The sequence below is a fragment of the Grus americana genome, chromosome 13 (genome assembly GCF_028858705.1).
Source record: "Grus americana isolate bGruAme1 chromosome 13, bGruAme1.mat, whole genome shotgun sequence".
Classification (NCBI taxonomy): domain Eukaryota; kingdom Metazoa; phylum Chordata; class Aves; order Gruiformes; family Gruidae; genus Grus; species Grus americana.
This window is the reverse complement of record NC_072864.1, coordinates 11,869,995-11,891,132: the sequence shown is the minus strand read 5'-3', so window position 1 is coordinate 11,891,132 and position 21,138 is coordinate 11,869,995. Positions and strand designations below refer to the sequence as shown.

Sequence of the window (21,138 nt, the reverse complement as noted above, 5' to 3'; positions counted from 1 at the left end):
GTTAAAAACTAAAGCAATGTAAAATTTGTATTGGGTGCAAGTATTTTTAATGAGCCTAATGCAGAATTTCCTATTGCATTTTGCAGTATCTGGCTGTACGTGGAGTTACTTTTACATCTCCAAATTGTATATAGCATTTACCATAGCAGATCTAAACCAATAAACTGTCACTTTGACACAAATTATTAAGGCTAATGAACTAGAAGATTATAGTTACAGTACTAATCTGCCTTATTTTATGTAGTTACAATTAAAACTCTTTATAGCACTTTGTTTCACGCAGTACATTTAAAAAACATCTTGTAGAAATATTTTAATATAAACTGAACTGCTTTAGAATGATCAGGCCGTTAAATTCTGGGGGTCTATTTTATCTTTCCAGGTGTACAGAGAAACCAAAAGAATATTCCTGCTTAAAACTACTAACAAAAGCCTGAAACTGAAATTCAGTGTTGTAGATGGCAGTTCTCTGGTGCCTGATTTAATGTATTTTTCAGTATGCACAGCTTTGTGAGAGCTCTTGATGCGAGCAAGGTGATGCAATAGTCTTGTGTTGACACACAGATTGCGCGGTTTTAAACGTGAAGTCAACAAGAAAACTGGAGTGATGGAGGGAAAAATGAGACATTGGGCCTTGTGGCTGCCTCCGTTGCAGGAAAAAAAAATAAACCCGACAACAGCCTTCCACGGCAGTTGCTCGGAGTTTGGGCCCTGTTAACGCTTCAGAGGGGCTCGGCGGGAGCAGTAACGCAGCAGCGGTAGGATCGAACCCCGCGTCCGCCCCTCTTCCGCGGCGGCGGCGGCGGACAGTGAGGCCCGGCCCCGAGCGCCGCTCCCGCCGCCTGAGGTAACGCGGGGCCCAATGGCGGCGGGGAGCGGCCGTGGGGAGCGTTTGGCGCTGGGGCCGGAGCTTTCCCCGGTGGAGGCTCGCCTGGACCATCGTGAGCTGACGGCGCAGGTAGGCCGGGGAGGGACAGAGGGAGGGCCCGGCCTTGGCGGGCGGGGAGGACTGGCGCAGGCGGGCGTTGTGCCCGGGGGCAGTGGGGCTGCTGAAAGGTGAGGGGTGCAGTGCTGTCTGTCGATTTACGTGTGGTTAATGCTCACGGCACCAGGTTTTTTTGTTAGCGCTGTTCACACAAACGCATACTGGACAGTCATGAGCAAATTCCCAAATGACTGAAGAAAAGTCACATCAAAACATCTTTGACAAAATTTGTAACGGTCTTAGCTAAAACGTGTGGCCTAAGAGCTTGATGTGCTGCCCTTCAGTGGGCCAGAACCAAGGGAAATGGGTGTTTGAAAAACTTGAGAGGGACTTTAAAGATAAATATTACTTTTTATGAGAGGAAGAGGAATTAGGAAACAAAACCAATCCAAACTTCCTTCTCCTCCAGAAAAATAAAATCCACATCTGTCAACCTTTCTTTCTCAACCAGATGTGGTAAATCAGCTCCAAGCTAGTACCAAGGAGAGGATGGGAACTCTTCTCAGACAAATGGAACTCAAAATATTCTGCTCCAGTTCTTGCTTTCATACTCCCCCTCGTGGACTAAGCTGTCAAAAATAATTTCAAGGAAAAGTATTCCTAAACTTTGCTCTGTTCCTTTACAGGTCCAATTTAAAACTCTGAGAGGACACAGTGATACTGTGAGCTCCTGCCATTTTTGCTTTGAAGACACAAACATACTTTCATGCTCTCACGATAGAACAATGAAGCTCTGGGTATGTTACAAATGCAACAACAACAAATTAAAAAAAAATCTTAAAGCTGAAATCAAACAAGGAATGTTATACAGGCGTGAAGATTGACTGAATCACCAAGGAGCCTTCTGAAGATATTTTACTGAAGTTTAAAAATAGCAACTGTAAATGTTTTTGCAGTCACAGATAAATAGTAAAACTTCTATTTCATACTTTGAACATATTCTTTGACATTAAAGGGTGACCCTTTAAAACATATGTAGCATACACTGAATCAGAGCTCTAGTTTATTAATATTTTAAAACTATAAGTTAATACACAAAGCTTACTTTTTTTCATCCTGAAAGTTCCTTTTTCTGACTTGTTTATGTATATGCTTGTCTGTGGAGAAGTAGAAGTTAGGGATCACACAGTTGTTATCAGCATGGCCATGGTCTTTTCATACTTGCAACTTGCTTCTTCCTTTTATTTAGATCTTGATTTGCACCCTTTATTTTCTTGCTCCTCCAAGTTTTATGTAGTTAGCTGGCCTTTCCCTAAAATTCCAGCCACCTTGGGGAGGGCAGTGGCAAGATCTGATCTGGGGAAGTGTACAGATTCTGGGTGATCAAATCTAACTTTAGTCTCAAAGATAGCTTGGAGACATATAGTTATGTGAGCCCTTGAGTTTCACGCAAGCAAATGACGGTGTAGCTGTGCTAAATAGATGGCAGGCATTGAGATCTGGCATGTATTAAACTGTCATGACTTGATTCAAGAATTGGTAATGAGTTATAGTAATGCCTTAATATGATAGGAATACAGATGAAATAATTTTATAAAGGATCTAAAGTGTTGACTTCTTACCAATGCAGTACTAGTCTTCTACTATAATCCAAACCTTTTTTCAAATGTACTGAAAAAACCCCAAGAACCCTAAAAGTGTAAGAAGTCCAGGTAGTGTTCAGGTTAGCACCATTATGTTATCCAAGAGCTGTGGATGGCTAGATCTGAGAAATCGGGAAGTCTAGAATGCAAAAAGTCCCATCTTTTCATGATCAGTTCCAAAGTAAATAAACGTGGAGATCTTAAGCAAATATTGTAGAGAGGAGAAATAAAAGTGTAATAAAAATAAGTATCTCAGTGTGTTAGTCATTACAATTATAGTTTAATAACTGTCGGATTGACAGTTCCAAACTTTCCTGCTTTGTCTGAACCGAGAACTGAAACTTGTATTTTTCTATAGTGAAATGTTATTCAGCTGTCTTACGTGTAAGTAAACTGAAGTCAAGACCCAAAAATAAGAAGGTAATCCATTAATTTTTTTAAGCACAGTAGATCCATGAATGTTCTTTTTGCTGGAAAGACTATAATGTGCTATTTGCCTGAAGTATGGAAGGGTTAATCTGTCTAAGAAACATTATAATTTTTATCTAAGAAAGATTTATTCAACACTTGTTGAGCAATGCTTATTTTTCGGAATCTATTGAAAAGTATTTGCCTGAGTATTGGGAACTTTCTGATAGCAATGTATAGGCAAAATTATGTTCATTTATTTTGATAAGATTAATTTTGTCTGGACTAGTCTAATTTTTGCCTCTGCAGGAACAGCTGAAGCAATTGAAATTCAGGAGAGTACAGAGGACTTGGTTGCGGGGGGCTAGGCCAGCCCTGACAATTTCACTTTGGGGGTGGTTTTTTTTTCTTTTTTTCTCCCTTTGAAAGAGTAGATATCAAATGATTGAGTGTACTGAGAAAGCATTTGAAGTTCCTCTTGAGAACAGACCATATCTCACTGACAGCCTACACATCTTTTGGAAAATAAAGATTAATAGTGCACACAGCAAAGACTAGATAAGTCTAGAAGGGCAGTTGTAACTGCAAGGCTTTTTTGATTCAGAAAAATAGAACAAGAACATATGGTAACTTTGATCTGGTTTTGGGGTTTTTTTTTTCTTCAGTCTTAGAGACATTCCTAATGATTCTAGTGTCAGTTGCTAGGCCTATAGTGCATTGACACACATTCAGAAAATAAGTGAAAAATAAATCTAATTTCACTCCATTTTTTTCTGTTACCGAGAGCTGCCAAGTTAGCAGGATAGCAAAGTGAAAGTTCTTGTAAGGAAGCAGCTCTAGATCTGAGACTTGACAATTGATGTTAAAAAGGGGAGCAGCAGTCAGAGGTGCAAGATTTTATTCTCATAATGAAGACAAATGAAAGAACACATACACAATGAAGGGTGTTTATGTTGCTTGCTTCCAGACTGATTCTGAAGCCTCTTGGTACTTACACAAACAAAAATCTAATTGAAATAATTTGGTTAATCATGGAAATAGAAGATTATTTACCTAGATGAAGGTTCTGATGACCGATCCTGTGATACTTTGATCTTTGAGTTACCCTGCATGTCAGCAGCCCTCCAGGTTTTTTTTGTTTTGATATTTATAGCCAGGCACCACAATCCATGTGTAAAACTTGATTAATATTTTTATTTGTATTGCTAAATAACTTCAAGGCTTTACTCTTGGGTTAGGACTGCACTATGCTTTGAACATTATACATATATGACAAAAAGAGAGTTCCCTTCCTGAAATCACTTAAAAATATCTGTGTTACAAAGTAGATAGAAGATGATGGAGAAATATAGCTTGCACCAGGGGAGGTGTAGATTGGCTATTAGGAAAAATGCCTTCACTGAAAGAGTTGTCAAGCATTGGAACAGGCTGCCTAGGGACGTGGTGGAGTCACCTGGAGGTGTTTAAAAGATGTGTAGATGTGGCATGTAGGGACATGGTTTAGTGGTGGACTTGGCAGTGTTAGGTTTACGGTTGAACTCGATGATCTTAAAAGTCTTTTCCAACCTGACTGATTCTGTGATAAATAAACTGTGTAATGCAGTATGGGTCATCATCTTAGCACTTCAGCAATCTGTTGATTGCTGTTGTGGGAATCACAAAACAGACGTGAATGGGATTTTGTATTATGAGAGAGATTTCTAGTTATTTATAGACAACTCCTTCAAAACATGAAGGACAGCAAAGGGGACTCATAAATTTTGAAAGTGTAACAACTGAGTGACAAAGGCTGACGTCAAAGGTAGGGCAGAAGGGAGATGATGTCTGGGGATAAATCACAGAGAGCTTTGCATTTGAAGGCAAGGCTTGTATTTGTGACAGAACGAGGAATCAATGAAGGAACACAAACTGAGGGAATGAGATAATACGGACAGTAAAGGGAAATCTGTGGAAGAGCATTGCACATGGATACAAGCAGGGGAGACTGCAGTTGTGAAGAAAATGATGTTGCAATAATTGATACAGGGATGGCAGGCCTTGAGAGTGAGAGTTTTAAGTATGAATGAAAATTGAAAGCCATATAGTAGTTTATGAAGAAAGACTTGCCAGGATTTAGGTATGGACATGGATGTGAGAGTCTAAGGAGAACTGTCTTCTAGAAATTTCTGGTGAAAACTATTGTGATGGGTAGGACATAAATAGAAGTCTGGGTGTGTTAGATGAAGAACTCTGTTTCAGTCAGTCTGGAAATGAAAAGAAGGAACAGAGGGTCTGAGATTGTAGGAGTAACTGAAATAAGACTAACTTTACTGATTTCACAAGCTTTATCTTCCCTTACTTTATGATGCTTCATACTTTTTCTACAATTCAGCAAACCCCCTCCTAATCAAACTCATTTGGATTTATTCAAGGATGTTGAGAAAGGTTTTCCTATTCAAGTTTTTGAAGAAGAACACACCGCCCCAATTTCTGAGTGCAACTTGACTCCTGATGACAGAAGGTGACCATTTTCTATTTTAATTTATTTTAAAAAGTGCGGTTTTTTTATGCTTTCAAGGTTCAATTTCAGTGCATGTGGAAACAGTACAAAATTTAGAACAAGTAAGTAACTTTTTCAATCCTTCCTGTGGTTTCCTAACTTATACTACATCAAAGTCTAACTTCTTTTGCTTACTTCTGTACTCCATGATAAGTCATTCTGTTATAATTTTGTCTTGCATCTCCTTTCCTCCATAGAATCATAGAATGGTTAGGGTTGGAAGGGACCTCAAAGATCATCTAGTTCCAACCCCCCTGCTGCGGGCAGGGACACCCTCCACCAGACCACATTGCCCAAAGCCTCATCCAGCCTGATCTTAAACATTACCAGGGATGGGGCCTCCACAGCCTCTCTGGGCAACCTGTTCCAGTGCCTCACCACTCTAACAGGAAAGAATTTCTTTCCAACATCTAATCTAAATCGACCCTCCTTCAGCTTAAACCCATTACCCCTTGTCCTGTCACTACACTCCCTGATAAACAGTCCTTCACCATCTTTCCTGCAGGCCCCCTTCAGGTACTGCTAAGCCACAATTAGATCTCCCTGGAGCCGCCTTTTCTCCAGGCCGAACAGCCCCAACTCTCTCAGCCTGTCCTCATAGGAGAGGTGCTCCATCCCTCTGATCACCTTTGTGGCCCTCCTCTGGACTCGCTCCAACAGCTCCATGTCTCTCCTGTACTGGGGCCCCCAGAGCTGGACGCAGTACTCCAGGTGGGGTCTCACAAGAGCGGAGTAGAGGGGCAGGATCACGTCCCTCGGCCTGCTGGTCACACCTCTCTTGATGCAGCCCAGGACAGGGTTGGCTTTCTGGGCTGCGAGCGCACACTGCTGGCTCATGTTGAGCTTCTCATCAATCAATACCCCCAAGTCCTTCTCCTTGGGGCTGCTTTCAATCCATTCCTCGCCCAGCCGATAGTCGTGCTTGGGATTGCGCCGACCCATGTGCAGGACCTTGCACTTGGCCTTGTTGAACTTCATGCGGTTCGCATGGGCCCACCTCTGCAGCCTGTCAAGGTCCCTCTGGATGGCATCCCTTCCCTCCAGCGTGTCGACCCCACCACACAGCTTGGTGTCATTGGCAAACTTGCTGAGGGTGCGCTCCATCCTGCTGTCCATGTCGCCGACAAAGATGTTGAACAGTGCCGGTCCCAGTACCAACCCCTGAGGAATGCCACTCATCACTGTTCTCCACTTGGACATTGAGCCGTTGACCACAACTCTTTGAGTGCGACCATCCAGCCAATTCCTTATCCACCAAGTGGTCCATCCATCGAATCCATGTCTCTCCAATTTAGAGACAAGGATGTTGTGCGGGACAGTGTCAAATGCCTTGCACAAGTCCAGGTAGATGACGTCAGTTGCCCTTCCCTTATCACAGACACTGTAACCCCATCATAGAAGGCCACCAAGTTTGTCAGGCACAATTTGCCCTTAGTAAAGCCGTGTTGGCTGTCACAAATCACCTTCTTGTTTTCCATGTGCCTGAGCATAGCCTCCAGGAGGGTCTGCTCCATGATCTTGCCAGGCATGGAGGTGAGACTGACCGGCCTGTAGTTCCCTGGGTCTTCCTTTTTACCCTTCTTAAAAATGGGGGTTATGTTCCCCCTTTTCCAATCCTCCTACTTCTCTCCATTCTTGCACTTTTCATACTCTACTAGCAGACTGTTTACTGCCAGACTTCATCTATGTGAACTACCATAAATCTCACCTTGTTCTCACCCACAATTTGTACAGGAGCTCTTAAATCTTTTCTGTTTTGTGTATGATGTCAGCTGAATTAAACGGGAATCTTTTTATTGTCTTAAATGCATGTTGGAATAGTCCGATAGATTATGGCCTCTTTTAGGGCAAAGGACTTGTTTAATTCTGTTTCTGAGTTACACGGGGCTGGAAGTCTGTCTTTGCCATATGTTCTGAAAGGGGTCTATAAATATATATCACTTCTATAGAAGAACAACATTGAATTAGCCAAGGTTCAGAGGTTCATCTGTCAGTGAGATTTATACCTTCATAAAAGTTTTCTTCTGTCTGTAGTGTTAATTAATATTCTATAGCCTTTCCATTAAGCCTGTCTTGTCAATTAAAGAAGAAATGCATCTTAATCCAGTGTCAATCTGTGGACATAATAATTAAAACAACTGCAGCATATATTAACATTTGGTTAAGTAGGTCATGCAGTGCCTCCAGGGGTACTATTTCTGGCATATTTTATCATTAAGTCATAGTTTAAATCAATTTTTATCAGGTTGTAGAGTTGATCGATTGGGTTTTTGATCACAGAATAGTACGCATGCTATGCTGCCTATTGCAATTGTGTATATTTTTAAAAACTGCTAAACAGCAAGTAAAATGCCATTGTGTGCAGCTCTGGAAATCACTTTACAATCCAAAATGCTCCAGTTCATAAACTTCATGTAATCTTCTGCATTATGTGTTTCTGTATAGGAGCAGAGATTGTGTTGGTTGCAGGAAGTATACACATATGGAGAAAATAAAAATATTTTAATAATAAAATTGTATTTTTAGTTGTTAGAATGTTAATGCATCAAGTTTCTTGGGCAAAATGTATCAAAGTGACAGTTTATGAACTTTATTTAAGAAAAAAAGCTACATTGGTACTAAAAACATTTGTCACATCCACTGATTTTCATTGTAAGTATTACTTAAGATATTTGGGAATATTTTAATAAATGTGTATAAGGGAAAAATTTTTGACCTCCCACTTAATGGAAAACTGCCAGTTGTAGTAAACCTTATTGAATAGCTTTGTTGTCTAATGTGGCTTTGTGTTTGTGCAGAGCAGCGTTTGTGGTAGAGGATTACCCAGCAACATAACCACTGAAAATCCAAAAAGCCCTACTGACAAGAACACTTCACATTCATTAAAGAAAAGACATCATAATGGCATTAAAATTATTCTAATGTTAGAAGTAATTAAATATCTTGTAATGGATGAAATGAAATTGCATTGACTGCTTGCACTGAAAATTACATACATGACATTTTTATTATTAGTTTCTATCTGAAATCCTTTTTTCAACTAAGTTATGCAATAATTTTTGCTGTAGCCTTTAAAAATCTATTTTAATTTAGTGGGTATGAGGATGTCAAATCAATGTCAGAATTAAATGTTGTGATTTATTTTTTATAAATACCTTCTTTTAAGTGAAAATATTGATTGTTGTTTTCATAAACATCATTTTTAGAGTGGTAACATCATCATATGATAACACTGTCAAGGCTTGGGATATGGAAACAGGAAAAAGGCTTGTAGGTATCCTTTTGAGTGCATCTTGCAGAAGGTACAATGGTAAAATTCAGATTTATTGCTTTCTTATTGATAAATAAGAACGTTCTTTGTTAGCACAATACCATATAGTTAGGGCAGGTAGGCTTGATTTTTAGTCCTAGTTTTGGTACTGATAATTGCTTGATCTTGGGTAAGTTTCTTGATGAACATGTCTCAGTTATTTCAGATACAAATAGGCATGATAATAATAGCCTGTCTCAGAAGATGTATTTAAGATTAATTAAAGTAACATTTTAGGATTTGAACAAGGTGGCCTTGTCTAAGTTTATTGCTAATGCAAAAATAGAAAAAAATTGGTGTAAAGACATCTATCAGCTTTCACCAAAACAAAGTAGTATCAAAAGCCTTCTTTCTGAACCTGCTTACAGGTTATAGAAAGTCTGTTGTAAAACTCTCTCTGACCCTAAAGCATGTTTCTAAAACCTGTTATTTTCTCTTTAGTGGACAGTAGAACATGAAGGCATTGTAACTTCATGTAATATTTCTTGTGATGGTAGATATGTGGTATCTAGTTCAGACAGAGAAAATGACATATATGTTTTTGATGCAATGAGTGCAACAGTAGTGGCACGTATCCAAGGTAAGACTTACCACTTTTACATCTTGTTTATGCAGCTCTTGATTTTTTTTTTTTCTTACCAAAAAAAAGAGAAAATTAATTAGTTCAAATATCCTTACTTGAGAAGGTCTAAAGAAACTTATCTGTAAGACATTAAACCCAGTATTTTTCAGAATAGATTTATAAAAAGGAGATAATGGACCAAAATTAGACCAACAGTGATTGGTTTTTGAAGCATACTTTCCCTTTGAAAGTAATTTCACTAGGGAGACCTCAGTCCCATGAGGCTTGCAGTCAGGACTGCAGGTCAGGGAGTTTGCTGTTCCTGCAGAATCAGCTTCTAAATATATGAGCAGTCTTACAAATGTTAAATTAGCATATGGTTAATGTGCTCCTGTGAATCGGTGCCTGATGGTAAAATCATTTGCATTTAAAAATAAAAAGTGCAACAAATGGATTGTAATAGCTTCATTAGAACTCTCTCTGTTAGGTAACACTATCAGGACACATTATGTTTACATTATTTTAATGGTGCTATTTGCATTCTTAAAATATAATTACCTGCTTAAGTGCTCCCTAAGCATCTGAGCAGTTAACCGTCATCTGTATTATGGGGCCACGCTTCCAGACTTATTTTCAGGAATGGAGCTGAGAAGTAATTTACTGCACGGCAGCATGTGAATTTACGTTAATCATGTATGTTGAGTGCCTGGGTACAGGTTCATATTTCATACTGTCTGCAGTAACTATGAGGCCTCTCTTTCATCGAGAGGTAGGTGAGGAAGTGTCCTAGCCAGTAAAACAGCAATTTTGAAATTACAGTGTTTTGGAAATAGATTGATGCATAGATGTTATGGGTAGTTCTGCCTTTCAGACCTGTGTTCTGAGGTCCAGATGTAATTATTCAAAATAACTAATAGTCTCACTTGATGGTTTTTGTATAGGTCATCACAAAAGTACAATCACAAGATGTTGTTTTGACCCTGATAACCGAAGAGTGACTTCAGTATCATATGATAAGACTATAAAGCTATGGGATATGATAACACGATCCACTTCAATTACAATTAATGAGTAAGAAACAATACTATAGTTAATTATGCATGGCATTATATGTATCTTTTACAATTACCAGTGAAATTTATACTAAGATTTGTACTAGAGAAAATGAACAATAGTTGTTGAACTAAATAAAACTTCAATTACAATTAATGAGTAAGAAACAATACTATAGTTAATTATGCATGGCATTATATGTATCTTTTACAATTACCAGTGACATTTATACTAAGATTTGTACTAGAGAAAACGAACAATAGTTGTTGAACTAAATAAAGTAATACGCAAGCAAATGACATAGTGTGAATAAAATGGTCTACTTAAACTTCCTGCTGTAAATAATTGAAAAAATGTATTTTTGATGACTTTAAGCATTTCTAGTGCTGTTTTTTAGAGCTTCTAGGTTCTTGGCTATATATATGCAGGCAGAAGATAGCATATGCATTATGGTACTGCAGTGTAAACTTCTCATTCTAATTTCTACTAATTAGGAAAAATGTATAGTCATTCACGAATCAGGAGATAAAATACTACTTAGAATAGTGAAGTCTTTAAAAACATTATGGAGTAAAGCAAAAATAATACAGAAGAAAAGGAGAAAATATATCTAGATGTTGGGAATTTATAATTAATTATGAGTTCTTATAGAATATTTTGTGATAATTAGGGTTTGCACTGCAACCAGATCATGTTAGCCCTTCATAAAATTCCTGGGCTTCAGAGCAACCACAGGATGATCTATTGTGCTTCTGTTGAGCTCCAGTGAAGACCTCACAGGCTTCCAAACGTTCTGTTCTGTTGCCTCACTGTGTTGATCATTAGAAAGTTTTCCCTAAGGTCGACTATTTTGGCTGCAGCTTAAGCTCACTTGTTTCCGTTTAGATCCACTTCAAACACGGAGATCAGATTATTCCCTTGTTTTCTTCTACATTTTTACATATATCCAAGAACTTCTGTTGTATCTGCTGAGTCATCTTTTCAGTAGATTAAGCCATCCTTATTAATTTAATATTTATTATTTCCTATTTTATCGATCATTCTTGTTGTTGATCTCTGAGATCTTTCCAGTTGGCCCACATTTTTCTTGAATTATATGGCCCATAATGTAAACAGTATTCCCTCTAACTGGAAAAAAAAATGGAAATGAACTATTATTACATGCTTCTCTGTGGATGTGCCTCCATTCATACATCCTGGGATGAGATTTACCTTTTTTGACAGCATGATGATGAAGAGGAGTCAATATTTGTTGCATCCTTTTTTTTGCAGAACTGTGATGTAGTCCATTGTTCCCAGTTTGTTATTTGTATGTTATCATACAAATCTGCAGTTTATTATTTGTATGTTACTACAGAATGTCAGACTTGCCAAAATTGACCTCATCAGGCAGCTCGTGTATTAGATAATTGATTAAACACTGTAAGACTCCTACAAACTGCAGTGATGACAGCTTTGTTTCCTATAGAGGCTGTTAGAACCCTTTTTTTTTTCTCGATAATTTCTTCAGTTTGTGAAGATAACTTTGACTTTTTATCTTCTCCCTTGTATAACTGCAGACCCTCTTTGGCTTCATTTCACATCTGTACTCTTTATCTCATTCTCTACATTGTTAATGGCAGTATGAAATAGGACTGGATTCAGGACAGATGCGGACCCAAGCTCAATATGTACTTTCATTTTCACAGTGAACCAATTATGGCCACTCTCTGAGTACAGAGATTGTTTTTCCAGATCATTTTTCCTTACATGCTTTTGGAGTAGGTCACACCGAGTGCCAGAAGCCTTGCTCTGTATGATCTCCTGAGCCTTCACATGCTAAACTCTTGCATACAGTAAAATCATTATGTCAATTTAGGATATTTTTATCACTTTAAGAAGGAAGTATACAGCAATAGAGATGTCAAATCATCCATTAAAAATATCAATGGCTTTAAATAAACTCAACCAATTTAGCTTTGAATTTTTAAAACAATAATCAGAGAGTCTGCCTTTAAACACTGTAATAAAATTGTCTTTGAGGGATTAGGAATTACTTTGGATGGGAAATTCAATCTGGAACGTAGTAATGTTCCTTTTAAATTGCAGTGGCTACAGCATTGTTTCCTGTAAGAGATGTTCATAATCCTTTCCTCGCTGTAGATTTCAGGAAGCACTAGAGTCCTCACCCAGTTCTGGAACATTCAGATTTCTTTTCCGATAGGTATCACTGCTTCCAAAATTAGGCTTTAATCTGGAATTGCTTAATCTTTTTCCTCTAAGTGTTTGAGTTGAAATTTACATGTAGAGATAGATGCATGCTACTTACTGAATGAAAAAAGGGTGGCCTTTTTGGTAATTTGCTTTTAGTAAAATGTGGTTGTGTTTTAGCTGCTGAACAATTTCTTGTTAAGCTGCGTTCAACAAAAAAAAAAAGCTGATCACTTTGTCACTTAACAACTTGGGTTTGTCCTGCAAAATGACATAATCCAATAAGGGACTTAAACCCATGCTGGCTGTGAGGTTGTAAGCAGCTCCAGAGACTTTACAGAACTATTCATATGATTAAAATTCACACTATGCCTGTGGTGCTTTACTGGATGGAGATGGCGTGCTTAATATTGCAGGAGGCTCTTTGATAGATTTGTAATGGTTACAAAAGCTCGCTCTTTCTGTGTTTGTCATCTGTGTTTCAGGGGACACAGCAATGCTATCTCAGATTGCTGCTTTACCTCTGATGGTCATTACTTATGCACAGCATCCTGGGACAAAAGCTTAAAAATATGGGACATAAAGACAGGAGAATTCCAGTGTCATGAACCCGTTTCCTTGAACCAAGGGCATGAGGGTTCTGTTAGTTCCTGCCTTTTTAGCCAAGATGGTGAGTTATCTTAATACTAGTGCATGATGTATCTTAATATCTATAGGACGTCTCAGATGAACCATGAGTGACCACTCTAATCATGCAGGTAATTAATTAATCATTTCCAAGATAACATGAGAAAATGATGTTCATGTAAATAAGTAAATTGAAGTTGATGGTCTGTGTTCCATCTTAACCAGGCAACTGGAACACTTGCTTAATTGATACACCCATCAAGAGGTATAATAAAAAGATCATAATGGAGCAAAAGCACAATACTATGTTAGAATATTAACTTAGCACTTTCAGCTATTCTCCTAGAATTAGTTAGCTGAAAAAACATGTTCAGGAAATACTGTATTGGTCTGTAATAATTATGAAAATGTGTATGTCTTTGTTAGTACCCCCAAAAGTTAGGTTACTTCACAGCCCAAACAACGTATGCTAGTAATACACTTCTGAAAAACTTCATGGACGTTCTCACCTACACAGATGGAGCACATAAACTACCATGTTCAAATTAGATGATATTTATGAGTTACAGCAAGACAATTTGGCACCTGGAACTTGATGTCTCCTTGATGCTTGGATATGGGGACAATAGGAAGAAGAAACAGACTCCCCAGTTTACCTGTGTCTGAGGGGAGGTAGTGGGGAGCTATTTCTTACTGCCCCAGTTCCATTACTTTCACTAGGTCATAGAGAACTCCTGGTCTCTCCACAACATGAAATTAGTGTTACTGCAAACTGCTACTGCACTGAAACAACTTGCTTTTCACTGGGATGGATTAGTATGAATTTCTGCACATTGTGATCTAATTGGCTGTTTTCTTTTGCAACTTCACACCTGAATACTCCAGTAAAGATGACTCCCAAAGTGCCGACTGGGTTAACCTGCAGTGATACCCAAACAGTGCCTTCTGAGTTAGGCAACTCAAATAAATAGCAACTCTGTGGGGGAAAATGTACCTGTGGCTTGAAGACATGCAAATGCAGATAGGCTTATGAATGCTGGAATCTGAAAGCATGCTTTCCACACTTAACTCTACTTTTTTGCTTTTATTCACAGTTGACCTAACAATTCTGAAAGTATTCTCTATATTTGAATTTTTAAACAAGGTATCTCCTTAATTTTCTAAGTCAACAACATTTTTCATGTATGTTTTTTTCCACTCAGTTGTGTGTTTGCTAAATTTATGTATTAATATTTACAAAATTAAGAACATTAACAACAAGCAGCTGAAAGGAACTTCTGCTATTTTGTTAAAGCATGACCAATAGCTCATTGGTTTGTTTTTTTTTTTATAAAGTGTGACTCACCATTAGAAGGAGCCTCTTTTATTAGTCTGTATGACAAAGCAAAGATAAAATATAGTATTCTGATTTTATATTTCAGCATCACTTGTTGTGTCTGGCGGATATGACAAAACTATAGCTATATGGGATACAGAGGCATGCTATAAAAAGCTAAGCTTAAAGGTACTGAACTCTGATTTGGTCACTAGTTTGATGAGAAGGTGTAAAATGTATTGCTGGTTTAAGAGCATTGTATATTTCATTACCCGACAAATACCCTTGCCTATCCTTTTTAGATACAGGCAGGAATATATCCTGGATTCGTGTGACTGAATTTCCTACAACAGTATATTCTTATACAATTACCTACAAAAATACTACCTTTGTCAAGTCAGTTGTTAATAAGCTATTACATTTCTCTTTTTATGGACAAGCTCACTTAAGGATTATATTGAATGGAGTTGTACCTATGTTTTAGGAGGGAGTTTCTTCCAGCAAGTAACAAGAGCCTAGATAGTGCATATAGTAATTTTGAAATGCCGCACTCTCATATATCTGTGTGTTTATGTGCTTGCTTATGTCCACAGAAAACAGTACATTAAAAACATAAAAAAAAAAGTAAATGTCAGTGTTGAGGTTGTCAAGCTTAGCTCAGTCCCTGGGTTACATAGTTTACATGACTGCTGATAGGGACGGGGATGTGGTCCACAATGTTACAGTACTTTCTAGGATGGACAATTCTGTAAATGAGGTAGCTATTCAGTATTTACCTATCCCTGCTTAGAGCTAGGCCTCCTCTTTTCTTCCATATCCATGGTAATACTACTCAAAATTTGAGGTGGTAAATAACACCTGTGTAAAATAAAAAAATCTCTCGTTAGGTTTTTTTTTGTGCCATCATGACTTTATTTTTTTGCAATCATACCATATTATATTACAATACCTTTCATTCATTTCTTATTTTAGTGGAAACAATCCACAAGACTTGAACTAATGATCAGACATGTGGGTTGAGGAAAAGGATTAAGAGTACTCATAAAGCTATGTGCATGCATTTCGCAAATATTAATTTCACAGAAGTCAAGCAATGTCAGAGTTCAGATTTGCAACCTTGGCTCTTTCGTATCTCATGAAAATATTATTTTAATGGACTTTTTTACTTACTGCATACACTATTCAAGGCTTAGTTAAAACGCTCACGAATAAACCCACCTGGAAGATCTCAGAAAAAACCACTTTCCTTCAAAACCTTGGGCTTAAAAATCACTTTCAACTGCTGTTGTATTCAAGATAGTATCTTCTTATAGAAGAGAGAGCTCATAAGCCTGTGCCTCACACTGTTACCTTAAAAGTAAGCTTACCTAACCTCCAGAATTGGAACTGTACTGATTAAACCTTTTGAGAAGTAACAGTACACATTCTCCACCAGCGTCGGTGCTTTACATAATACAGCTGCTGCAAATTTCCCAGTTCATAGCAATCACTGTAACTCAGTTTCCCATAAAAAAAGAAGGCATCTGTTTAAATGCTAATAATCTTTGTAACTATGGAGAATTCCGGTTTAGTATCTGCCTTGGTATAATTATATTCTGAGCTCATAACTCAGTTTAAAAACATGTTTTAAAGATTCTGCTATAAACGCCATGTTTTATGTATGCATGTTTGACTACTTTTCTGTGCTGGAAAAATATATGTTCATGTTTTTATTGTATTTCTCAGGTGTGGCATTTGTCTATCAAAATGACACCATGCCTTCCTAAACTCTAGGAATTTTATCTATTAATACCATTCATGTTTGAATAACCTCCCGAGCTGGAATAAATAATTAATTTTAGATTTTAACCTGTTTCTATTCTTATGCCAACTCAATGCTGTTAACCTCAAACCAGCTGTGCTGCTGTTGTCAGGGCGAGGATATCTGATAGAGCTGCCTGACTTGGCCTGCTTTCAGAACTGGTTTGCTTCCCTTAAAATGGGGGGGAAGCTGCTGTCTGTTCCCCCAGCTGTTCCCTCCATTATCACATGATAAACAGCCTCGAGATTTTTTTAAGTAATGAGTATTAGAAGTCAACTCTCTCTTTACAATTCTTTATTAAACTGTTTAAAAAATAGAAGAGACCTATGCTTAAATGGAGCTTAAGCCTGTAACCGTGTAGCTGTGGTTCTGAGTGCTACAACTGGTGGTCTGGTTACTAGAGATCATAACAGTCGCTGTTTTCAGGTATATGTAGGAACTATGAACTTCATAGCAATTTCTTTTCTTGACTAGACATGAGGTAGTCTAGATAAGAATTTTCTCACTGCATTTCAAAATGGATTTATGGTACAAATAGATGGGGTTTTTAAATTACAATAAAAAGAATAATTTTTTTCCCCTTGTGTTGTAGTTAAATTTTTGCTTTATTGTAGGGTCATTGGGACTGGGTGACAGATGTTGAAATTAGCAAAAACAATAAATGGATTCTTTCAGCCTCAAAGGTAATCACTAATTCCTGATGTGGTTTCAGGAGCTAACTTATAAATGGTTGTGAAGATTTCATCCTTTGTTTTTAGCTTTTTTGTTTTTTGGATGAAATTTAACAATGGTGAAGTTGTTCATAAAAGCACTAAGTTGTAATCATTATTTACCTCACATAACTACAGAAAATCATTAAAAGAATTTGATAAGTATGTTTATTTTTGGTTATTTTAAAATGTGTGGGCAGTTTTAAGATTGCTAAAGATTGTTTCTAAAGACATGGTATTTAAATGTGAGAGAGTTTAGCCCTTGTATTGAGACGGTTCATCAGATGAGATTTCATCTTTAGGGAAATTATGTAAATCACTCTTTTGGTAATATGCAAATACATCAAAATAATTGCATCTTTTTCTCAGGATTCTACTTTGAGATTGTGGAATATTGAAAAGATGGATCATATTGCTTCAGTGATAGAAAGCAGAAAAGCAAGTGGCTCAAAAATTGCTCAGGTTCTATCACTTTGTTTTTTAACCACACCTCATACTTTATGCAGAAAGAAACTTCAAATGTTAAAGGAAAGGTGTCACATACCTAGTGTGAAAACAAAAATTCATTGTGTTTGTTCTCTCTTTGCAAAGATTGTGAAATCTGGTTTTGGGAGTGGGATGTGGTAATAACAGTTATTTTTTTAAATTGATTTTGGTAAGGACACCAATTTTCATATACAGGTGCATTTTTGTTTTTAGAAAACATAGCCATGTATGTGTACTTTTACAAATAAACATATTTTGGTTTTCTACACTTGATGCTTCTGCAGAGTAATTGGCCACTTATATAGGAGTATTACTAAACCAAGGCAGGTAATATTCATGTGCTCCTGGACTTAAATCAGCTTATAGAAATTCTGAGCAGTGTCTTTTTAAAGCTGAGACTGTATGTATTCTGACTTCTAAAACATGAATTATAAATAGATGTTAGGAAAGAAGAACATTAACAAGCTTGTTGCTATCGAAACATGCTTTTTATTACAGTCCCTCAATTGGTTTTGGTAGTGGGTTTGCAAGATCTTATGTATATTTTTCTCCTTGTCAATAACCATTAAGTGACACTGCATGAAAAAGAACTAACTTTTTAATTATTTCTATAATATTTTTATCTGACTTTCTTGTTGAATAGCTGGTATTCAAAAGCAGTGTACAGTGTTTAAGCTGTTAAATGAGTTTTATAAATGTGCCAGCAGTGAAGATGTGTTCAATGTGTATCAATTAACAGAAATTTGAGAGTATGGTTAAAATTGGTATAGGAAAGGATTTTTGGTGTGTTTTAGCAATACTTAAAGCATACCAAATAGTTAGAAAAATATCTCAAATTTTCTGTAAATAGTTTCACAAGTAGTGAATTGGGAAACAATGTTATGTTGACTCTGTTAGAAGTGGATTAAACTTCATGAATATGTGTGTAGTCAGCAGAAGAAACTTCTTTGTACTGACTACAGTGGGTTAATATTTCCTCTAAAATTATTGTTATGTATCAATTTTCCTTTTTTATTTTTTTCCCTACATTGCTCCTTTAGTCAAATAATGGTCAGGTTAAAAAAAAAAAAAAAGTAAACAAGCCCCAAACCACCCAGTGATTATCACCAAGACAGAACAGCTAAAAACTGGATACCCATCAAGCCACCCAAAAAGTAAAGTATGCTACTGTATTAGTTGAAAAAAAATAAAATCAGAGTTCACATAAAATATAGTTCTATTGAGCGGAAAAACTCCATTCATCACAGGAATGAATTTTGAGCAGCACTATCTCTGTCAAGTTTATGACAGTTATACACACTCAGTGCATCTCGAAAATCAGGCCTAGGTGTATGTGTACATAGAGCTGTACCATCATGGGTGAAATAATGCACGTCTGTCACAGATGATTAACTGAATTACCATTTTTTGTTTTATTTACTCCAGTGTGAAGAATGTGAAAAACCTTTCTTATGCCTGCAACATAGTGACTCTGAAATGATGTCCAAGTGTGTATTCTGTCGTCTGTCTTCTCCAGTGAGAAAAAGTTTGCCATTCCCACCTTCTGTTTCTCCCAATTTTTAAATTAATCTAGAGTCTGGGGACGTTAACACATTTAAGTATAAATGGCGGTCTGTACATCTTTATGTAATACATATATAAAGCTAGGACTTTCCTCTAACCTTGCTCTACCATAGTACTCTGTATGAAGAATAATAAAATACATTGTACTAATCCATTAAATAGCTGTGATGTATCAGGTAAAGAATAAAATCCCCACGAGTAGAAATCTTATTTGGGCTGCATGGTAGTAGAGAATAAACCGACTTGTCCTTTGGGAAATGTTAAGCAATTTTAAATGAATACACTTGTACCAAGTTTAAATTTACTAAAGAAAATATATGGATATGTAAATTATTGATAGATTTCCTTCTGTTCTTTAGATAAGCCACTCTTCTTTAGTATGGCAAACAAAGAATCTTTGCAGTCGGTGGACATCAGAAAGAGTTTTGTGACTAAAACCATGAATAAGACTATGAACTTTTTTCCAACTTGTTGCCATACCGCTTACAAAAATTTTGTAAAGGGGCTTTCAGGCATTGAGAGTAAGTTGTGGTTTGTGTCTGACATGATGCAGCACAAATTAGTTCTGTGCAATAAAGGCTCCCTCCAACAAGGAGCGTGGTATTATTTCTACCCTTAGGAGCAACACTGAGCGGATTATATCTATTCAGTCTATGTGAGAATGTCAATTAATAAAAGAGTAAGTGTTTCAAAATGTTCGGAAGCCTTATTCCTAAAAATAGTGTTTTCAACCTTTTCAACACTTCTTTCTAAAAGGAACTTAAAGTGGGGAAAATAGTTGGAACTGGGCATGTGACAGCCTGGAATGCAGTCAAGCTGTGGAGTACAAAGAAATCTAAGTAGGTAGGTTTTTTCCCTTTTTTAAATTATGTGAATTGTGTAGTAACAATTACTCTTGAATCCAAGGTTAAATGAAAAATATTTGTAGGGAATAGTATGTTTTGTACAGATTTATGGCTTTGAATAAGTATTAGGTGACAAATTGTAGTATTTTCCAGCATTCTTTTCCCCTCTTTACTCCTTAATTAAATATTGTTTTGTTAACAGAAGCTAAAAGAAAATGCTGTATCTATTCTCATGGTTTTTTTTTAAACAGATCACATAAAATATGCATGTTTAAAGCCAAATTAATTCAGCTGTTAATGTAGTTAGTAATACTGACCTAATTTCTGTATGTTAGAAAAGATTACTCCTAGGATAATTAATGTTATATTAGAATTGAAAGTGTTCTTTGTTGCTTTTTTTCCCTGTTTCAGTGGAAAAAATAGAGATTTGATTTTTTGAGCTGAAAAGGGTAAATAAAGAGACTTGGTTCATTTTGCATTAGTAATGTGAAATTTTCTTTTGAATGAATCCTCTATTTCCCAAATTGAGAAAAACAAGGAAAAATGCATTCTTACATTCTGGCTTTAATAAAACCAGTAAGTTTTATTACTTATTGCTGTTTTCTGTCCGTTACCAGCACTTGTGTAGTACTTGCGTGCCATGTGAGCTTGCCCTAACCTGATGAGAAAGTTGTAAGACTGATTTAGACCAAGTCTGTGTGGCTGTCCTTCTGTAGGAGTTATTTGAAGAATAACATCTATAATTTGGCTGTAAATATGCCTTAGATGACTGTTAAATTGCCAAAGCAATCTCTACGCTTTGCAGATTCTGATTACACTCCAGGCCTGTAATCAGGTCTATTCATGAAGATGATTCTTTGCCGATAACCTTGGGTTGTGGGCCAGCCTCAGCCTCTGTGTTCGTTCATGGCTCGTTCCTACCGGGTAAAAACATCCGTTTCTTGGTGTGGCGCATCCTCGTTTGCTGCTCTGCGCAGGTAATAGCCTAATGGGCTGGGGCCCCAAGGGAAGGTGTTTTTCTGGTGGCAGCATCAATCCCGTTTGAAGAATTCTAATGCGCTCTGTGGAAAGCTACCCAAATGGCTTTTTCTGATTATTTAGCTTGTACGAACATGTGCATGTTTGAGCAGGCACTCTAGTGTTATGTGTGTGCACAGATCA

At 37.1% G+C, this 21,138-nt stretch overlaps 1 protein-coding gene across 1 annotated transcript; it reads left to right on the top strand.

Moving 5' to 3' along the window:
* Positions 1–28: 28 nt before the first annotated feature.
* Positions 29–19,760, top strand: WDR88 (WD repeat domain 88). Its single transcript, XM_054840757.1, has 11 exons — positions 29–958; positions 1,612–1,722; positions 5,388–5,476; positions 8,722–8,785; positions 9,267–9,405; positions 10,329–10,458; positions 13,116–13,300; positions 14,679–14,761; positions 16,988–17,056; positions 17,453–17,545; positions 18,995–19,760. Exons 1-11 carry the CDS (start codon positions 863–865, stop codon positions 19,130–19,132), a joined length of 1,197 nt encoding a protein of 398 aa, XP_054696732.1. The 5' UTR covers positions 29–862; the 3' UTR covers positions 19,133–19,760.
* Positions 19,761–21,138: the final 1,378 nt, after the last annotated feature.

Bases quoted from the DNA above. Each gene is read 5' to 3' on its own strand.
- WDR88 (XM_054840757.1), top strand. From the start codon at position 863: ATGGCGGCGGGGAGCGGCCGTGGGGAGCGTTTGGCGCTGGGGCCGGAG. The intron at 1,723-5,387 runs GTATGTTACAAA...GATTTATTCAAG, and splicing joins ATAGAACAATGAAGCTCTGG to GATGTTGAGAAAGGTTTTCC. The intron at 5,477-8,721 runs GTGACCATTTTC...CATCATTTTTAG, and splicing joins TTGACTCCTGATGACAGAAG to AGTGGTAACATCATCATATG.